At 38.8% G+C, this 23,182-nt stretch overlaps 1 protein-coding gene across 3 annotated transcripts in view; it reads left to right on the top strand.

The window, feature by feature from the left end:
* The window catches only part of MMP16 (matrix metallopeptidase 16), a 483,190-nt gene that overhangs the window by 310,086 nt on the left and 149,922 nt on the right, over nt 1–23,182 (top strand). For all 3 annotated transcript variants that reach the window (XM_069220442.1, XM_069220443.1, XM_069220444.1), the window contains one exon: nt 9,756–9,917. In XM_069220442.1, the coding sequence (XP_069076543.1) occupies nt 9,756–9,917 (162 nt within the window). The remainder of the gene's footprint in view (nt 1–9,755; nt 9,918–23,182) is intronic.

Here is a 23,182-nt window from a genome sequence, read left to right as displayed (position 1 = left end):
ACTTAAACCAATGAATCTGCCACATTTTGTTTTGCATTCTTACTTCTGTAAATGACTGCATTAGTGGTATTGGAAAGTTACTAGTCTAACACTCAGCCAATAGGATTGAAAGCTGCCACATGTACTATGTTCTTTAGGCCTAATTTTAATCGCATGGCTGTCAATGAGACATTTTCACCTTTCTCTAATCCACTTATTTGGTTCATAACTCAAATCACTGTGAAAAGAACAGATGATGAACGAAAGGCTGAACAATGCAAATATTTGCCACTAGTCACAGACCTGGGTTTAATCCATCATTTGTTTGCTCACCACGCCACCCCAAGTTGGACCCAACCATATGCAAATCAGTCTTGACCCTGCTCCCTGATGGATTTGGGTCCGTATATGTTACTTGGGGTGAATGTTTGACCGTGTTCAGCATTCCTTCCATCATCTGTTCTTTTTGCATTTACTGCCCCACGTGGGAAGGCTGTGCCTAGTGGGTCTCGTGGTCACTATGTCACCAGGTTCAAGTTAGCCTGGCAGATGAGGGGTGAGACAACCAAACCGGTCCCAGGCTGCTTGTTTCCAGTCCAGGGGAGGGCCTGGCCTGGCAGTTCTGGCTAGACTGTTCCCATGGGTAGCAGGGTCAAGACTAATGGGCATATGGCTGGGTCCAAACTAGAATGCCTTGGTGAGCAAATAAAGATGTATTTAGGCCCAGAACTATGACTGTGCATCTTATTGCCCTGTGTGGAAAGGGTATGCCCAGACATGAGTCCCGTGCTCACTATGCCACCATGTCCAAGCTAGTCTGACTGATGAGGGGTGATACCCCGAAACGGGTCCCAGGTTGCTTTTTTCCAGTCCATGGAGTCAAAACTGATATGCATATGGCTGGGTCCAAACTAGAATGGTGTGGTGAGCAAAAAAACAATGGATTTAGGCCCAGATCTGTGACTGGAGGTGAATGTTTGACATTGTAAGGCATTCCATCCATCATTTGTTTTCTCCATATAATCCTGCAGAAAGCCCTCTTCCACAATAAATTGCTAAAGCTGGTGAAATTGACTTGTAGCTTGATTTTTTTTAACCTTTTTGTTATTGTTAAACCTGCATGTTGTAAGGTCAACTTGGTTATCTGCGGTGCTCATGTGAGCATGTTCTAAATTCTTACCTCTAAGTAATCAAATTGTTTAACTTGCTCCAAATGGACTGCCCCTAACTTAACCCTACATCGGAATGCCTTGTGTAGATGGAAGGTCATAAATTTTGTCTTAGACACATTGACCTCCAGACCACATTGTTCACATGAAAATGAGAATCGCTTGATTAAATTTTGCAGACCCAGGGGAGTTTTAGATGCCAATAAGGTATTATGTGCAAAAAGCACATCTGTCAGTTTTGGCATGTGGCCATTGCAGTCAAACAGTGTGTCAAATAGCTAATCAATATATAGGGTAAACATAGTCAGGGCTAGTATGCATCCTTGTCGATGCCCCTGTTTACACTAAAATGCTCCTTTAGCTCACTAGCCCTTCCCCATCTTACTTTGGTGTAGTTGTCAATATGGAGCCGCATTATGATGTGTAGAAAGTTAATAAGCATCCCCATATATTTGAGTGCTACCCAAAGTTTCTCTCTGGGTATTAGATTGAATGCTGCACAAAGAAATTCAAAGACCACATATATGTGGTGCTTGTTTAAAATCACAGATTTCCAGAGCATTGGTAAGAATGAGAAAACTTGGCCAATGGTGCTTGTGTTTGTTCTAAAGATCACTTGGAGGTGTGACAAAAGAACCCTCATAAGTAGTTGTCTACAGAAAAACTTCTGAGAGATATCGATCAGGCTGATGAATCATTAGTTTGCTGGATCCCCATTTTCTCTTTTTTTTATAAATTGGCACTACTTTGGTGTCCCTTTGTGTATATGGTATATCCTCCCCTTTCACTATGGCACTGAATGTTTGAGTTAAGATATATCTCCAAAAACTGCTTCACAGGCTAAAAGGTATCCTGGTAGTTTATCAAGGCTTGTGGCTTTGCCTTTTTTCATGCTGTCAATTGTCTCGGTTGTCTCATCCATGGTGAAGGTAATCAAATTATCATCTCTTTCCTCCCTATTGCTACCACTAATCACCAAGGGCCAGATTTAAGAAAAGCGGTGCTGCACCCAGAGCAGAGCCACTTTTCTTGAGCCCCTTCGCACCTCCCTAACGCTACCGTGTGTGTGCCGTCTCTAGGATACGGCACACCATGGTGGTAGTTAGGAAACTAGCGTCAACATTTTTAAAGCTAGTTCAGAGCTTTGCAGGATTAGCATAAAAAATGTTGCTGCTAGTCTTTCAAAGCCCATTGAGACCTATTGCAAACAATGGTGTGCATCCTTTTAACACCTGTACTGAGCAGTTGGGCTGCTTTATGCTGTTTGTTTCCTGCAACTATAGCATTTTTACTGCCTCCTTTAATGGCAGTCATCAGCCTTTCTCTGGTCACCCTGCATTGTCGATCATACCACAGTGTGCTGTTGGAATTAATTGCCTTCCTCTTGAACTCTTTGTAGAAAAACATTTAATCATTCCTATTAGTCCGTTAAAGATACATATGACGTTTTGCACGTCTTCCTCTTGATTGTTAATGCAGATTATTGTATGTGTTCCCTTGGTGTAAATTTGAGAAAGGGTGTCCTTGTTGCTTTCTGTGGGGGCCATTTCACCCGCCTCCTGTTATTAGTAAGAAGAACTGGCACTCCAGTCTGTTGTAGGGAATGACAGCACGGGAGGGTAGGCATTTGTGCAAAATCTACTAGAAGCCTGAGTGGGTAACTAGCCCCTTTACCAGATGATGTTTATCCATTGCAAGCTCTCAAACTATTCTTTAATGTTAAGAATGGCACCTGCTTTGCCACCTGTTAATATGGTCCTCAGACTGGGAATGGCCCTTATTTGTCCTCTTCCTCCATCAACTTTTGCATCACAACAGGAGTTGAAATGTTGTGTTACGTATAAAATCACCAGCCATTACAAGATCACTTGTGCTGTTCAACTGATCCAGGTACTCATCCAAAATAAGTAAAGTAGGAGAGCCCTGGTTCAAAGTTGGAAACCGACTGTATATATTAAACAGTCATAAAGAAAATTCTCAACTAGGTGAAGAAATGTTCAGACCTACTATGTTGGTGGTCCTGATATTAAGCGTTCTAACATTACATTTCAGTTTTGTCTTTATCTAAATAATTATCGCACACGATGAATGCCCCACTAGTGAGGGGAAGCTTCTATACTATAATTCATTTAACCCACTTTATAGACCAGCTTTAATGTCCACGACTCATGCAAAAGGCAGATGTGAACACAGTGTACAAAGTTTCCCCATTCCACATCATGCAGTTTGATCCTCATACCCACCACATTCCATGAAAGTACATTCAACTATGTAGAGGTGACTGTATCTTTTCCCTGGTCTCACTTATATTTACTTGGGCCCCTTGAAACTCTGATATGGTGGCAACATAGTTGGCCTCTTTAAAATTCAACCTCTGGTTTGAAGGTGACAATCCCGCAACATGTCAATCCAACATCCTAGACTCAACTGCAATGGCAGTAACCCCCTGTTCTATTTCAGGCTGTTGACTAGAATGCCCTTTATCATTGATATCCTGTGTACAGCCCCTCTTGGGTGGATTATAGTTCAACTGAATTTTAGATCTGTTGAAAGGGGAAGTTCATCTTTGGCTGATTCTAGGGCTATGCAATGATATTCATCATCATGATAGCAATGTCCTGCAGCCAGAATATCAGATCTTATTATAGAGTAACAGTGTCTGTACTGTCTAATCCAGTGCATCACTTTATTTACTAGTCAATCATTTTTCTCTCGTGCTCTGTCCGAGAGCCTAGGGACATTGATTATGTATAAAATTAGTACTGCTTCACCTCTATGCTCTATATTTGATCCTGTGAGCACTTCACATCTGATGCTATTATAATTAACCCTCTTACCACTCTTTCCAGCAGCAGTGCACCTTTGTTCCCACTCTGCTCTTCTGGTCTCTTCCTGTGGTTCTCGCAGTTCCCACCAGGGGTAGTACCTCATATCAAGGGGTAAGGGCAATTCAGGTAATTTGCAACTTGGCCTGCGGTGGTATAATTTGGTGGATATTGACAATGTTACTATTTTCCAAGCATGTATGTTCATTATTTTAGAGCAATGCACTCATTCCCTGGAATTTTGTTGGAACCCTTGAAACGCGGCCTGTAAGCATACATTCCCTGTTTGTTTTATAGCAGTGTTGCCAGAGAAGTTGGCAGTAGGTCCCCACTTTTCTCTCAGACATTCATCCACATCACACCCAAAAAACACTGGTTGCATTATCCCAGCTTTTTGTGACCAATAATTCAATCAGTGACCTTAATCGCATGAGTTCTCCCCATCTGTATAATGGTAGCTTTTAGTTGACATGTCTCTTTGCTACAGTTGCAAGCAGTGCAAATCTTATTTTGATGATTGTATGTCACTGACACATTTAAGGTTCCTTGGTTGGCACAGTCGCTCTCTTCCTCTCTTTCACCTTCTTCTAATATAGTGAAAGGACTATAATGATATACAGTGATTTTTATGCTGTGGGTCTGTGTGTTGAGGTAGATGACCATTTCCTTGAAAAATACACTTGACCATGTGCTGTGGCCCTTTACTGTTTTTCTAGTGCCATACAACAATCCAGATGAAAAACTTTTTTCAATCACCCATTTACAAAAAAGCAACTCATGCAAAATGGATCCTAACCAGCTGATGGTTTAGGTGTGTCTTCCAGTGTGGTCTAGCTGGATTTCAGTTCTTATTGTGTCCAGTTGCTTTCATAGTAGCTGTTAGTAGACAAACATCCACTGTACTTTATTTGCCTGCGTTTATCTTGAAGGTAGTTACTTTTCATAGCTGCAAGAAAGAAAGCCTTTTGAAATCAAATTCCTCAGAAAACAGGCGGTGTATTGCACACATGGAGGAGATCCATTGTGATTCTCCTCCTCTGGCATACCTAGTTGTCAGTCTGCAGTGGCTATTCCTATCTGCCCTTGCTTATCCAATTCTGCCTAGCTCCTGTCAAGTACATCATTACTTTTCAAGCTGGATCCTTGTAGTTCCTTGCCAGACTGCGTTGGCCCACTTCTTGTTCATATGACTCAGCCCCACAGTATTCCCCCTTATTAATCAGTTTTTACCTGTTCAACCTTGTACCTTCATCAGAGTAGATGAGTACCCACCCTAACCTTTAACAATTTGCATTTTCCCTTTCTCCTAGCCACTAAATAATGCTTGACCTTTTCCATTGATTTTCAATATGTCCTGTCCCCTTCATATATCTCTTGTTTTAATATGTGCCTGTCCCTTTTACCTCACACCTTAACATCTGTTTATTTTAAATCAAGCAAATCCAGCACTACAAGATCAATTCTATATCTGTGTGCCAGTGTGGTTCAGTCTAAGTTATTAATGGGTTGAGAGGGAGGTGGAGAACAGCTTCTGCATTCCTTTGGAAAAATCACTGTATAGACCTATGCCCATTCCCTCCCCATAGGTCCCCTAAGTGGTCTTTCATAAAGATAGGTAGTACCTGAGGCAGGGGACAGAAAAACAACATTTATTGTGCAGATTCTCAACTCCTCATTTATTGGTAGTCTGATCCTGCCTTTCCAATCACTCATCTGATTTGGTCAGAGGTAAAGTGGAATCCCTGAAATTGCCGTTTTTTAGAAGTACAATTAGATGTGTTGTTGAATAGTTTAATACTTAATATTGAATGTATTGCTGTTTCTTGAATATGAATGTATTACTACAAAGTGAGACTGGGCTATTCTAGGAAACAAGGTTATCTTTGTGTAGAGTATCGATATCTTATTGTGTCCAGAGTTGCCATTTGGTCTAGGGTCCTTGATGATACCCCCTTGAATTATACATCAAGAAAAAGTATCAATGTAAGCCTCATTAATTGTATATCTTTCTTGTGGATTTTGGCACTGACGCAGCACATTCTGCAAGACTGGCATTTGTCTAAGGGATGATATTCATTTTACGATCATGTAACTCTGTATATGTTTAAACTTTTGAATTTGTGACCTTTTGTGTCACAATGGCTTTCCCGAGAGAGTTCATGTTATACAACATGGGATACAATTTTCTGTTTTAAATAAAGGTTTGATATGAGATAATAGGAGCATTTTTAGAGCTGGGCATAGTGGGATATTAGCCCAAAAATTTGTTGTGTTCCACTTCCACCCAATTCCTGGTTCTCATCACGCAATTACAGGCAGGGACACTAGAACTAAGGGTGAGGCGGGTGCCGGGACCCTCCCAAACTAGGAGGCAGTTTAGATAGATAATGATAAATAAGGAGGCCTTTAAATCAGTTTTCTTTTTGTGCAGCATTAGCTGTTGTTCAAATGCAGTGCACAGTCAAGGGTAATAAAGGATAGTCCAGGTAACAACGTTTAACAAACCACAGCACATTTGCTTGTTATGCATAGTATGTGGCTTTAAAGAGATGTCCTCTACTAACAAACTTTTGCCACTTTTGTGATCAGATTCTATAAAGCAGTGATTCTTAATCTGTGGTCTGAAGACCTCTGGAGGCTTGCAATGCTTAAGCAGGTGGACAACAAGTATTTTACAATTTTAAATACTTTTAAAATTAATACATTAAAATAATAAAGTATATATAAATACAATAAAAGCGTTTTATACATTTGATTATGAATTGAACAAAGTATTTCCATATTTTAGAATGTGTTTGGTGTATATTTGCTTTTCTCTTTTTGTGCTTTGTCTTGAAGTTCAGCGCCTGGATACCCTCAAGTTTAATCAGTTGTACCATACATATCGACATAACATAAGATAACAACAGATGAAAGAAACTGCTTAGTCCGGGAGTCCCTAGCCTCCAGTAATGACTATGTGACAATGTAGAGGTCCCCAGATTCCTGTTATGATTCACTGTGGGTCCACACAAGTCAAAAGCTTAAAACCCCTGCTATAGAGCATGAAAGAATGAGACATTTTATAGACGCCAATGTAAAAAATTGTGCCTTTTTATAGTTTACAAAATTTCCATTGTGATCCTTGAAGATCTCTTTTAAATAAACAGTTTTACTAATATAAGTGGCACAATGTATCCATGTATTTAGGAGTATTGCATTATAATACATATAATTAGGAAACCTGCACCATTTAACATTTTAGCAAAAAAATCTCTGAAAGCCATCTTTTCCATATCCTTTCCTCAGTCAAGCACACACTTCCAGCATAACGTTTTAAGCTCTTTCACCTCACTCACACATTCAGTAAGACCAGGGTTTTTTGGAACCCCTATAATTTTAGTGTTCTGATGCCGCCAGTCAGCACCCTCAGTCAGAAAAGTGTTATAGAACCACAAAGTACAGCTGGGGGAACCACTGTGTTTCCAGCACTGAAGCTACTGTTGGAAACACCTTAACTGCTAGCCGGCCACTGCAAAGCCACCAGCTGACTTGATGTAATAAAGCTACTATATTTAGGGTAGGGTTTTCAATGCCTTGCCTGCTGTGTTTTTCTCTGCACAGATAAATGTACACAATGATGAGGCTGGGAAAGAAAACAGTAACTACTCCCATGAAGGAAAACACCCAGATTTTCCAGAACATCTAGAGTTTGTTTTTCAAAATCAACCCCCTGCTTTGTAGGTTTTGTGTCTAGCACGCAAAAATAATACTGGATGGTCTGTCATGCCACAAACACATGGCAGGCCAGACAGCTTTCCATACAGATGCCATGAGGGCCCCGGCAATGTTAGGGGAAGCAATTTCAGCAAAAAGCCCTCCTTTTATGAATGACAAATCCTAACTGTGATGGGTAGGGTGACTATAGGGTGTCAGAGGCATTCCTTCCATTACTCCAGCTGCTTATTACAAACCCTCTTTGACGGATTTTCTCCTACAAATTCTGCCTACAAATTCAGCCTAACAATCGATTCACATAAATATACATTACCATAGATATACATGTACAGAAATTGTAGAACTCTATGTGTGCTCCTTCTCCTTGGTTCTGGGTTCTAATTTAGAATATGGCGGCACACGTTAGCTAAAGAGTTCAGTCAGAGGCCTTAGTTAAAAATATCAGTATTGATGGTACGCTTGTCAGCATTTTTGAAGTACAGATGAAAAAATCTGTTTTTTATCCTTGGAAAATAGAAATAATATCCTCGGCACACTTCACAAATGGTAAATTTACATATGAGTAAATCTACAGGAGTAATTTACTTTGACACTGTGCAGTAAATCTACTACTTTCGGCTATTCACCATGTATAAGTGTCAATTTACTACCAAGTGTAGATTTACTTGTCCTAACCCCCACAAACCGGGGGGGGGGGTGGAGCTACATTTACGAGTGTAAAAATGTCACTACTGGTACATGTTCACACATAGGCAGAGCCTTCCGCCACTGGGACGCAGACCTTCCTATGGTAAAGTATAGTAAATTTTTTTAAGTTTACTAAATTTTTGAAAAAGTAAACATATTTTTATGCTGAATATTATTTTATCATAATTTTATGTTTTATTTGAAACGCTGAAAAAAATACAAACAATGTTACAGCACTATTAACTTAATTTTGATTTAAATGTTAAATTAAATGAAATATATTGAATCAAAACTATCTTTTAAAGAATTATTTTAAAAATATCTCACCTAAAGGAAGTATTTATATTTATTTAATATATATTAAAACTTACTACAAGTTATTTAAATAATACATTTAAGTATGTTTTAAAAAATAAAATTACATTTATTTTTAAATTGGAAAGGTTATTAAAATGCTTTATAATAAAATGTTATTTATGTTTAATTATATATACTTTTTATCATTAAAATGCATTTATATGTATTTTTACATAGCCAAAAAGACATATTTCATCTTAAAATTAGTTCCTTCAGGGTTCTATTTTAAGTCCCTAACACCATTAGTTTCTACCAGACGGTGTTTCAGTACTAGTGGCTAGCCACGTGTGGTGCAGGACTTACTTCAGTTCTGAACAGATGTGCCTTTACTACTGCTTTTAATCTCTTTTGGCTGTAGTATCATTACAAGTGCAGTTTGTTAATAGGAATAGACTTACTGTTTTGCGGGTGAGTGCATGTTCCTCCCTACACCCCTTTTTGGCCCTCCGTAAATCCCTCCTTACTCCTCTCCAAACCACTTCTATTTCATAGCAAGTTTTCCTCATTTTCCAGCCACTCCCCTGTCCCTCACACATTTACTACAAAAACTTAGGTATACTAAAATCTGAACAGAGATCTATGCTCATGAGGTAGGAGCAGAGACCTCTGAATGTAGTTTAGTGAATAGCATTTTGTAGTATGTGAGTGGTGCTATTGTACTACTAATCGTACTACAGAATTCAAGGTGTGAATGCGCACCTTGGAGTTTTCTTCCAGTGCATGGGGAACTTACGCGCACTTTTACGTGACAACAATGGTTTGTATGCCCTACTAGGACAGGAAAAAACTCATCAATGGATTCTTACAACTAACTAAAATGTTGGTACATGTGATAAAATGTATGATTGTGCCCATGCATGGCCCGATCCATGGCCATTAGTAATACTAAAACATATCTAATTGTTTTAATTGCATTTAATTTCAGTACCTTTGTGATTTCATCAAACAACTTAAATGTGATTTCAGGGTACCTTTGCCATAATGACTCTGCTGATCAATCATTTCTATGTTTTCTCTGCAGGAAATGACCTATTTCTGGTTGCTGTTCATGAACTTGGTCATGCATTAGGCTTGGAGCATTCAAATGACCCAACTGCCATCATGGCTCCCTTTTACCAGTATATGGAAACCGACAATTTCAAACTTCCTAATGATGACTTACAAGGCATCCAGAAGATATATGGTATGCAACCATTCTTTAGTTATTGTTTAAGGTTTAGGCTGAGTTCATTGTAAGCCAAACAAAGCTCAATTATGCTTTCTGAAGTTGTCAGAAGGTTATTTTAATGAGTCAGCAAGTTCAGGATTATAAATGTTATCTGGTTCTATAGACACACATACAACGAAAAATATTATCCTAATGCATAAGTTATTCTACACTTCTTCCCATTACATAAATAAATCTTTCCTCCCACTATTTGGCATTAATACCCTCAGCCTCGTTTTTTCCAAATTGCCCATTTTCTACAATTTTCTAATTTTCTAAGCCAGCCAATGACTTTACACCTTCTTGCCCAGTTACTAGCTCTTGGCCTACCAGTCCTTTCTCATTTTGAACCTACTTTGCATCCAAAAGTCTTTCTGTAAATGGACCATAGCAGCTGTCACCCTTGCCTAACCATATCCTAATCCTAAACTACCAAGACAACATGAAATACAATATATATGTCATTTTACTTTTTCATTCTGATTTAACATCCAGCAAGAACAACCCTCTGCAGAGATATCATTTCTGCTCTCCCTCTTACTCACAATTTTTTTCCACTACTGCCATAAGTTCACTATATCGCAATTCACAGGTAGGAAAGAAATCACTTATTCTGCCGTAAAAATTATAGAAAGTCAAACCTCTTGATATCTGTGTGCATCACAGTGACTCTCCTGCTCTGGCCCCAATTCTGAGTAGGTCTGAAAAGGGTGTTGTGTTTTACAGTGTGTATTTAGGAGTGTTGAAGTCTGTTGAAAGAAAACACTAGGTGTGGGAAAACTATCCCACAACTAAGACTTGATTGGAATTTAACTCACAGCTCGTAAAAAACACCTCTTCTTAGCAGTAACTGTCCCTGTACTGGCTTAGCATAGGGCCACCAATTATTTATCTAGACCGCTCTCATTTTATTTAATCTGATTGTTTCATATAGTTTTGACTAGGTCATTCTCGTCAAGGATAAATGTGGTTCTGGCCCTATCCTTCTCAGTCTGATCAAAGTTGGCATGAGTTAACCCTACCAAATACCCTGCTGGCCTACACATTCTTTCTCTAGAACCCCAAGGAGACACCCCAAGCTGTGCTTCGAATTTTCCCCTATATATCCAAGATCAAGTTACAATTGAATGACCACAAGTTCCCACTGCCAATTTGTTGGGGATGTTCACTAGAAATCATTCTTAACGCAAGCAACTCACAGTTTATAACACCTCTAAATGCCTACATCAAGATGCATCTCTTGACTATATTTTCTCTCCAGCTTTCCAGATTTTTTATCCTTTTAAGTCTATGCAGAGTTAAAATGCATGTTATACTCTGTTGAAGATCTGATCATTTTAGGCCCTTTCATCACTACCAATTCTTCCTTCACGTTCTTTACTGTCTATGCCAGATGAAGGCCACTTCTCCAGTGTCTTAGCATTTGCACACAACTACATCCATTTCACTGGCAAATGCTTTTGTGGATTGCGCTACGTAGGGCTAACCATATGCTTTGAGCCTTGTCTTTTCTGAATTTGATCCTTGACACCTTTTCAAAACTACAGTGTTGCAGCAGTGAAAGCCAATGATCATCATGTATCCCTCTACCTCCATACTCTGATAAAATCGATTTACTAGTTGGATAAACATGTCAGCTGGACTTGTTGCATAATGCACATGGTCAATAATAGTTCTTCACATGTCTTCCTTCCTCCTGTTTTTCTAGTCCATCACTCTGTTATTGTTTCCCAAAATGTCCTTCAAATTTCTTTTACCCTCATAATTCTTTGGATGTACCTCAGATGTGACACTTCTGCCAGCTCCACTATCTGTAAATGCTCTGTTTGATGGAGACGGAAAACCATAGTGAAGCTAGAGTATCTTCAATCTCTTCCTCTCTGGATGTCTACTCGTAACAGTGTTGCAAATGCCTATTTCTATTGAGCTAAAGTGTATAATCTTGCTGGCATGTGCGTGACAGATAGTCAGTGTACATTACTACATTTCAACAGAACAAAGGATGTACAATGATAAGTGATTCTCTTTTTTTGGTATTTAGTCTAATGCTGAAATGTTCCAAGAGGCAGGTGTAATTTGACAAACATAATATATTTCATCTATAGAGTTAATATAATATAATTAAAATGTTCTGTTAGAAGTGGGCATGCACTGACATGTATTATATTAGTAATTGGGAAATTTTCTTTTTCGGACAATGGTGGCGCTTCCTGTCCTTAATTTGCTTCCAAAACCAACCCGACGGTGCTCTGAACAGGGTGAAAAACCCAAAACACCCTGTAATCAACAACACATTTGCTGATATAATGCAATTCTTATATTCAGGCACACATCCAGCTGATATTCATTCACAGTCTTTGTATATAGTAACCCATAATCAGTGTTTATTAAATAATGTTCATTCCTTCATGGTAAATCTTCTAATGTGATTCGTATTATAATTTCTCAATGTCCATAACAAGCATCCATGGCATCCACGCCAAGCCAACATGTGTTTCGTTAGGGATATCTCCCACCAGACTTCCTCAGGGCTGTGAATTATACATAACATAGTATCAAGCTTAGTATATCCTGTTCATATTATTGTTGTTCTTAACCCACCCTTTGGTGCTCTGTGAAGATCAATATATTGAACATAACATTTTTGATACTACTAATCCGTGAATGGTGTGGATAGCAACCATTAGATATTATCTGTAGTTAAAGTCTTGTATAGTCCATTTATTGTGTATGTTATTGTTAAACAAGTATTATTTATTAGTTATTTATTAGATACCTTGTTCCCATATTGTGGTTCAACCTGTGTACATGCACACACATGTGATTTTTTTTTTATTGTTTGTCTATGATGTGGACTAACCTTTTCTTGTTCTTAAATCATATGTTTGCCAATCACTTTGTTGATTTTTCTGACCAAGAGGTTTATTCTTCATAATTCCTTTTGTTCGTTTTATTCCATTTATCTGTGAATATGGATAACAAGAACCTGCTATTATACCTCCTATTTCTTATTCTTTATTGTTCCTAGCTAGTCTATATGGGATACTCTATAATGTAAATAGATGATAACTACTGTTACTGGTATGTATCCCAATATCTCACAAGGAAGTGAGCCGCATTAATTTAACCGATCGTCTATAACAATGAATTTTCATAACGCCCACGCTTAAGCGTGCCTTGTTATTTGTAGCCAAAGAATAGTGTGACAGACTATTTAGATATATTCTGAATATCTAACTCTTAAACTGTATGATTACGATAAGTATTTGCAATACGCTTACCTGTTCATTATGTTCTGTTCCCTATTGAACTCATCGGTGCGAGTACGCTCTTCTAAACTGTTCCGATGGCCGCTCAGCAGTTAAATAGCTGTCTCTGCGTGCTGTGCGTATGAATAATCACCTACCTAGTTCGTCCTACTTCCATTACATTTGTCGTCCTTCCTAACATAAACATAAAGGAAGGACTAAATGGTGAAACTACACGAGCTATATTGGTTATTTCTTTTCTGTGTTTATCATGAATCAAGAAACCTACTGATACTCATAGATATGTGAAAAAAGATATTAAGCCTGTTTAATATATGTGTTTTAATGTAATTCCACTCAAAATTGTAACTGTTGGATATATAAATATTACTTGTTTAATTAAATCCCTACCCACTGCTCCTATAGTTTCAAACACATTTTAATAGGTTTCCGCTTCTATGTATATGAACATTATTCAATAAACACTGATTATGGGTTACTATATATAAAGACTGTGAATGAATATCAGCTGGATGTGTTCCTTAATATAAGAAATGTACTGACATGTATGCTGAACTCACCCTGAGCGCTGACAAATGTGAGCTCAATACGAAGGAACAAGAAAGTAGTGGGATATAACTCTTTTGTGGAAGAAAAGCAGCAAAGATGTTTGGAGACCTTTACACTACGCCCTCACCAGTGGATGTGAGGGATTGCAGATAATTTCTGGGTACAGTGAGCTACTTCTCTGGTTACATTACGGACGTTAGCACCATGGAAGCCATGGTCTGGTATCTGATCGCATGCATCAAATGTTCCAAGAAACAAAATATGCTGTTGCATTAGTGAATCATCCGCCGTACTTTGACCTTATCCTGTACACTGTGCTCATAATTTATGCCAATCTGGCAGGGCTGAGTGTCATCCTGAACCAGCACAAACCCAACAGGAAGTTTGTTCTAAAGAGTCATGCAGTATAAATAGGAATCCAGCAAAGGTGAAATATTATGTGAGCACTGTCACATTTACTTGTGATATAGCATTTCCTTTTGTGAATGTCCACTAAGCATTGTTACCTATCTATTGTAACCCGAAAAGTATAACGTCACACTTCAGTGATAATTGGGGCATGGGATTAATGGAATAGGACTTCAAGGTTATTGTTAAAACAAAAAAAGCGCAGCCAAGCTAATTACATATCTGGACATTTGATAACCAGAACAAACATATGTTCACTAATTTCATTATATAACATTTGACACTTTGAAATATATATTTGAAAAACATGGCATATGACCAAAAGAAGAGCACACACTTCAAGAGGGGCAGCAGAGGATGGAGTGAAAGGTCAAGGGTAATTGAAGCTAGCCCAGGGAACAACCTTTAACAAATCACAGCACATTTACTTGTGATGTACATTATGTGGCTTTAAAGAAATGTCCCCTACTAACAAACGTTTGCTGCTTTTGTGATCAGATTCTTTAGAGCAGTGGTTCTTAACCTGTAGACCGAGGACCTTTGAAGATTCACAATGCCTACTCAGGGAGACAAAAACTATTTTACTAATTTAAATAGTATTAAAGGCATTTAAATGAGGCACTTAAATGATGGCAAAAAATGTCATTCAGAGTTCAATTGAAGATAAAAAGTTATATTGTCACGTGTTTTTTTCTTAATGTTATGTCATATGTTTAATTTAAAAAGAATAATGAGTGCACTGTTCCAAAAAGTGGAGGGTCTTAAAACACCTCTCAAAGGCACACATGTAGTCAGAAGCAGTAGTCCTCATGCATCATCATTGAGCTCTGTTCCACGCCAGACTGGCACTGCAATGTCTGACGGGGTCCTGCATGGGACCGTCTAACCATTAAAAGTTGTTTATATCTCAGTACCAATGGTCTTTGGTCACTGAGAGACAGCTGGAGAGAAACAAAACAAAATTGTACCCCCTCAATGTAAGATAATATTTAATAAACAAGCGAGGACCCGGTCAAGGTTAAAAACACACAAAAAGTGAAAGGGAAACAATGATCACACACTTTACAAGCTCAAAATGTGATGCACAATGACTTTCACCGCTACAAAAAGTCAACATGTTTCACACCCAGAAATTGTCCAAAAAGGATCGGTTGGCGCTTCAACAGGACTAGAACAATAATCTTTCTCCAGAATATAAATGCAATCCGTTCATACAAAAAACAAAAATAAACAAAAATAAAGAGAGAATAAAACGGGTATTTTTTACTCACTACATGTCTGTGTCTATTAGCACAAAACTACGTTGCGCTGTCAACTAATACGGCGCTCCAAATACCCAGAATGATTTTCACATATGTTCCCTTTAGAAATAGGAGGACTGAGGTGGGAAGGACTGAAAGGGAGTGTGAAAGTGGAGATGGTATTTTGGAAGAAAAAAGAGCAGAATGAATGCCAATAGGTCTGACTTATAAATGAAAGTGCCTCTTCAGGCACTGGTGAGATTAGGCACTCAACACCTCATCATATATGCACTTTGTCACTCATCCAAGCACTTATGTGTCCATTCATTCACCAATTGACACATTCCTACATTCAGCCACTCACCGATCTATGCCAAAACACACACACAAACTCAACAAGCACATGCAAGATAAAATAAAATAATTAAATAAAAAACAGGAAAATACCAACTGATAAAGGTGGTGAACATGTATGTACCTGCAATTAGAAATCAGTAAAAACAAAACATTGTATTGAGTTACCATTTTGGAAAGATGTCAGTGGTGGCTCAAAAAACAGCAACATAGAAAAAGTAGAGAACAGGTAAAAGAGAGATTAATAAAAGAGTTAACATAAACTATCTTGCCTGGTACACAAACCATAGCACTGAAGGACAGTCATTTTTAAGCACATGCGATCAGGATAAATGCTGGCACTCAAAGGGCAATAGAGCCAATGGGTGAAATAGGCTGATCCATTGTCCCTTGCTTTATACTAACTACAATGGGAGGAAACAGAACATCAATGACCATCAAACAACCCAACGGGTGAAGAGGGCTGACCTAAAGGCCCTCTGTTTATTTAAATGTATCAATATATTTTTATGAGTATTTTGTGCACAAGAGATTGGAAGACACCTAATGCTGTTAGGCCAGATCTACAAAGTACTGTAATACACACATTCTGCACATACAATTACTAATATGCACATAATTACAGTTGACAAAACAATATACAGCCCCACATAAGTGGGTCTAGCAAGGATTATCACAACAAATGTCCTCCCAGGTTTTGTCAGAGAGATTAAGCAATCTGAAGAACATTCCCTAATACAGTTGTCTGTCTGATACCATGCAACAAAATGCCTGTCTACAGGTTTTAACATAGTTGATTAGCAATCCAACCTTAAGGACCTATTGGTTTTATTATATAGTTTTTCTTTATAATTAAGTCAGCCTTACTTACTGCCTTTATTTAACTTTTCACAATAAACCCATCACGTATTAGGCGTCTTTCCTAATGAACCAATAAGGCATTGAGTCTATATCAATAACAGCACTATAACCAACTTATATTTACTGTATTAAACATACACGTTCCATCAGCACACAGTAGTACAATTACAAGCATATACAAAATTACTGTTGATAAAAGAGTATACACCCTTTTGTAATTGAACTTAACACAGGTTCTCACAGATCTAATCTTCTACATCAATGGTTTGCTAAAGAGACTGTAGACATTGTATAACTTAGTTGAGTTTCTGTGCCTGAACTGTCCTAGTGCCGGGAGTCCTGATTTGGGCAGCCAATTACCTTCCAAGTTCCACAGTACAGAATAGAACACAAAACCTTTACTACTGTGTTATTCCATGTGATTCCACATGACATAAAACGGGTGTGCAGTCTTTTCCAGAGTGTGATAACAATCCATTGTGCAGGCCAATTTACTTTAACATATGCTTTTCACACTAAATAAGTCAGGAGGCCTGTAGCTTTTGTCACAACTTTTCATAGTTAGAGATCATACCTATGGCACTTGACAAACATCATTGGCTTGTGACCATAATCAAACCAGGCATATTGTATTGAGTATAAGCTTTAAAATAAGCTAAAACAGGCTACAGCTTGTAAGTGGAAGCACACAACTTTTGCCCAATCAATTGACGTCATTATAATTGCACTGTCAACCCAACCACAAAGAGGGGAAGAAGAGGATTTGGAAGCAGAGTAAGCAGATGAGAAAAGGAAATAGTTTCAACAAGTCATTTTAGCCTTTTATGGACAGACAGAGGATCATATAAGTAGAGGCCCATATTTTGATACCTCAGTGCTAAATCAGCAGGTAATGTGTGCTGCAGATTATAGTCACAGTGGAACTATGTGGTATCCTAAGATGGGCCCTTTGACTGCGGACACTGTATGTCACCTCATGTTTGACTTCTAGTATATCCTAAATCCAAAAGCTTCTCATTCTATCCAATCTGTCATATGTGGTACAAACAACCCTAGCAACAATCATCTGTAGGTCAATTAACTCAGAATAGCATAATACACACTCATATATCTGGATGAATACCCTTGGTGCCGAAGGGAGAGTCACATTATATCAGTGTTGCTACTTTAGTGCTACCTTTTCTTTACTATATGTTTGGAGCATACAGCATACTTCAGTAGAAGGAATGCTCATGTTTTCTCAGATAGCTAGGAGTGAGACTCAAGAAAATCTTCATGACAATGGCAAGCTGATGAGGGTAGAAGTTTATATCAACATTGAAGAAGGTGATCCAAACATCCAAATGCAATCAGACACAGGCAAATCAAGGGCACCGTCCACAGGGTTTAAAAAAAAGAACTTCAGTTCTCAGTCAGTTCCCTTGTGTCCTTGTATTGCCTGTATATATCTGTTTATCTGTGTATTACGCTGACTTGGGACCAATAGGAAAAACACTCAAACTGTCTCATCTGCTGCTGAAGGATCACTGTATTTAGTGAGATTAGGCACACTTTGGTTGTTGGCATGTAACCGAGTGGTATAGTATAGTTTCAAAGGCACTTAGATGCTTAAGCAAAATCCCTGTACACCCTTTCAAATACTTGTATCTCTGTGAATGAGGAATGTTGTACTGATTTTGCCCCTGAACTCTCTTGGCTCACTTCTAGCAAGAAGCTGGTGGCCATGCGGGGAGGTTGGGCTAGAGAACACAATCCCAGCATACAATAATACAACAAACGTATTACTGAAAAACACTCCTTCAAAGTTCTGAAAGTTCAGAAAAGGGTTTTAAAAATGAAGGTTTCAAATTTCATAGAGGGATTTTGTTAGGTCAGGATTTCCTTGGAAAGTCGACCCTAGAACTGTGAAAACTGTGGACACTGCTGTTATGTCCCTGTACCTCATCATCAGTGTGCATCATGGTGTGTGTGTTGTGACACATGTATGCACATGCGTCCTGACACATGCCAGCCATTTTTAGGTTGAGGGTAAGCGTACACCCTCTTCTTTACTTTTAGTATACTTCTGTGGGCTTAAAGCCATTTAATTTGCTTGTTTCCATGCCATTTAAAAATCCTTCCTTGCTAGTGTATCATGCCTCTTTATCCCTCATTTTTCTCCTTGGGAGCAGGGACTTACTACTGTATAATTATGCTTTGTCTTGTTAATCTGTTCTTTGAGTTACTTTTTTTTTCTTGGTTTCCTGCTTGTGTTTGGCGAAGCTTCCCTTTTCATTTGCAGAGCATTCTTGCTGTCAGATAACATAACCATGTTGGTCCTGCTTACATTTAACATGCTTTACCTAATCTAGCATTCTCTCTGATTGTTTTCTTTTATTATTTTTTCAGCCAGCATATTACTCTTGTCTTCCCTCCCTCATAATCTCCCCTCCCTCATAAACTGAGTGCAAAGTGTAAAACTTTTCACAAAATGGCACAGCACTTCATTTTTCAGCACAGCACCTGAATGTCATTGGGGGATGTGTGGAATTAAAGATAGCAGGGTGCAGTACCTTATGTGGCCAAAAGAGGTCTCAAGGGATAACTAGGGACAGCCTGTTGTACTGCACCCTTCCCTTGCTTTCTGCATATTAGAATGATAAATGATGCAAGTTTTTTCAGCCAGCGTACTATAAGTGTAAATGTAATAACGTAACCATGTTCTTCCTGATTACATTTCACATTCTTTACTTAATCTTGTTTTTTTTTTGGTCCATACTATCTAAAGCGTACGCACTGTAATTAATGCTCTATGTCAACAGATGTTTCAAATACACCAAAACTGCTCCCTTTGTAACTGGGGAACAAGGTTCAAGTATCAGCATCGTTTCACCATCCTGTGATTTTGAGCAATTCACTTAATCTCCCCATGCCCCAACAAAATGAATCTGCACTTGTGTAATATAATTGGTGCTCCTGCAAAGCGCTTTAATGGCTGCTGTTCGAGTTCACGCTATATAAAACTGCAAAATAACTGTGGTGATTTTGGAGTAGATTTTAAGACATAGGTCATCCAGCACCGAGAAATCACATAGATGCTGAGCTTGTAGTTGCTTTAAAAAGAATACCCTGTCATCCTTTGTGGCATGGAAAGGTGCTTTCAGTCGGGTATGGTACGGTGCCTATTGGATTTCACCAGGATTTTTTACACACAGGCAAAAATGCATCCACACTTTCTCCCTCTCTCTGTTTGGCAAGACTTCAAAGTAATGTGCTTTATCCCTCTTAGTACACCTGCAAATCTGCATTCCTCTTTTTCTGCTGCCTATAAGCCCCTCTCCTGTGCCCCGCTTAACATATAATAGTATGTTTCAGCCACTGAAAGAGTGGGATAAAAAAGTGTGTTTACACAGATTAGCGCTTGTCACCTTGATTAAAAGCCGCCCCTCCAGTTCCAACTTCTCCGTAGTAACAGCAGCAAGGAGATGTCAGTCATCATGACTAAATTTTGCCCCATGTAAAGCTCCATGTCTGTCGTAAACTCTTTAGCAAACGCTTTTCAGAAAAAAAACAATCTTCAGAAGATATACTCTCCGAGCTACTGACAACTGGAGCCTAATCCTCTTCCCTACTTGTGCATCCACATTTATCTTACTTTTGCCCTAGTTCTCCCTTGGGGCAGCTTAAGGATTTTTGGAGCCATGGGCCAAAGTATTTTGGTGGCCCCTCTTCGTAACCGATTTGAATTTATGATCCAATTCTAGCTCTTTCTCGTTCTCTTTGCCAAGGTCACTGACAATGCACATGCATAACCGTACATAATCGTACAAATTCTTAATGTGTTTACATCTAATATTCAGGGATAGTGATGCAGTTCACTAATATTACTGCAAATAACCTCTGTGACACCCTCCCATTTCTCATATGTGAGGTCCTGTTTTTATCTTAAAGAACCTTTTTTTATGGATGCTGCATGAAACAAATACATTTCCCTGAAAATGTCAGTAACAGTCCCTCGCACATCACCCACACTCAAAATAAATTAGAAAAGGGTACTAAAAACAATCTAAGAACTGTTCAGGTCATTAGGGCAAGACTCTCTGCAGTAAATGGAAGTGCTTTAGTTATATGCAGGGTCACTGGAATTATGTGGCAGAGAGGACCAAATTATGCACCAGGGTTGACCAATTTATGTGGCAAGGAAAGTCCAGTTATGTATTGACAACGCCAATAGCTCTAACTCAAGCAAATGTGAGACATATTGCATTGCAAATGCTTGTTATTGTACTGTTCTAACATGGCAGAAGATGGCACAGTTAGAAGAGTACATTAAAATGATAAAAAAAAAAAAAATGAAAGGGCATAAGGGCAGCAAAAAAGGGCACAACAGGAGCAGCCAAGCAGTATTTTGCAACTGCTGACCTTCAAAGAAAATGTTTTTTTTTTAAATGCAAAGCATTGAGGTAAAATATTAAACCATTATCAGATAGATGTGGAACTGGTTGGAAAGCACTGAGAAATGCGAAGCATTGTTTAGAAAACTAACAATGTATTGCCAACTTGCCTCTCTGTGTTATAATTGAAAAAAAATTATCATAGGTTGACAAATGACTATTTTACAAGCTACTGGATGCGCAAAATATGCTGCAATAGTTTATTTAGTGCAGATGAAAAGTAGTCAACATCCTTGAATGCCTAGCACCAAAATATGACCAATTCGAATCTTATATGAGGTTGTATTCATTCAATAATTGACGTCTTTATCCCTCTGGGTCAGAGCTGAAGTTTCAGGGGTTGATATTCAATCATCGGAATATTGACGTTTTACAGCTAAATAAACATCAACGGGAGCAGCAGGAGGTTGTGTGGTATTTTTTCCTTCTGCATAAAAACAGATCAGAACACAGACTACTAATGAAACTGAGCACTCGGCATGCACAATATGTTGTCGCGTGGTAAGCCCGTTTATCCACGGCTGCGGCTCTGAAGCGAGCACGGTGCCGGTGAGAAAATGGTCTCTCTGATGAACGTAAGGGGGTTTGCTTCTCATGACCTCCTTGAGTGCGTAGTCGGTGTTCAGCAGCTGGACACGAGAGTTAAACACTCACTCGGAAAGTTAAGCACTTGCAGCTGTGCGTTCTGGTAACGTCTCAAGTTCCTCAGGAAGTGCATCCTTGACATCATCACCGAACTGCGACCGTGTGAACTTCGATAGGGATTCAAACTCATCGACGTCGGGGCTGCTGCGAGCTGAGCTTTCCTTCAGTGTTCGTGGAGTGCGTATCACGAACGCAGCTTCGATGGCCAACCCCTAAGAGTAAAGCAGATGTGAACATCGTGTTAACTGCGGCTGCCAAAGGCGCGCAGGCACTAAGTTTTGCTTACTATCCTGAAAGAAATTACAACGGTGCGTTACGTTGCTAGGTACATGACCAGTTCTAAGAAAATGCTCCGCATTACACTTAAGAACTAGTCACATTGATAAGGAGACGTTTTTTAATATGACCTACGTTGCACATTTTTATAAAACAAATAAAAAGAGCAGTTTTATTTATGGAACTGTAGACTTTTTCCATATATTGTAGTTACCATGTTGTGCTAACACGTCTTAATCAACACTGGAACCCAAAGACCCTTAAAGAGTTATGTTTAGGTCTAGCACTAGTCACAATATTTTGTTTTCAGTACAGCACACAGCATGGGACCCAGATCAGCTAACTTCAGCCACTCATTGGCTTACTGGAATGTGAGTGGTGGCTATTCCGCTCTTGCACACTGTGCACATCTGCACAATAATGAGGCCTCGTTAGTACCAGAAACAAGTGATTATTTAAAAAAAAAAAATCAGAAGATTGAAAGACAATGGAGTAGCTCTGGGATAATAGCTGGTATAACTCTTTTGCAGCATCATTCCAATGTCTGTCTTTATGTTTCTCCCTGTTTAGTTTCGAGCCTTCTACCTTTAGTGGATGAAATGTCCTAATAGCTTTATAGCCTTTGTGCCTCGGGCTATACGAGTTGTTAAAGCCACTCTACCTTATTATAGGGTTCAGGGCCCTTTACACCAAATTTAGCCCTCGTCAGAAGGCTGTGTGGCTATATTCAAACAGCGGAATGTTGGGAGGTCCACTGAAGACAATGACATGGCTTAGGGCTTATAATGGCTGGTATAAGCCTTCCACTCCAACATTCTAATGATTGTCTTTCCATTTCTTCGTTTTTAATTTAGAACATTCTTCCCTGAGTGGGTGGAATGTTCTACTAGCCTTATAGCCCTTCTGGCTCAGGCTATACCAGTTTTTAAAGGCTCTCTCCTTCGTCATAGGCTTGGGTTCAGAGCTGTAACAATCGGTATAGCCCTCAGCAGTGGTCTATATATTATATATATATATATATATATATATAAATATATATATATAGATAGATAGATAGATAGATAGATAGATAGATAGATAATTTGACTTTATGACACAGCTTGTTTTCTCACAATGTGTGCTTTTGTAGAAAACCCATACACAAGAAAAGAAAAGTAAGCATTGGCAAAGCTAAAGAGCCAGCAGCTAATTATAGACCTTTCGGT

The sequence above is a fragment of the Pleurodeles waltl genome, chromosome 2_2, assembly GCF_031143425.1.
Source record: "Pleurodeles waltl isolate 20211129_DDA chromosome 2_2, aPleWal1.hap1.20221129, whole genome shotgun sequence".
Classification (NCBI taxonomy): domain Eukaryota; kingdom Metazoa; phylum Chordata; class Amphibia; order Caudata; family Salamandridae; genus Pleurodeles; species Pleurodeles waltl.
The sequence above is the reverse complement of the archived record's forward strand: the minus strand, read 5'-3'. Positions and strand labels throughout refer to the sequence as shown.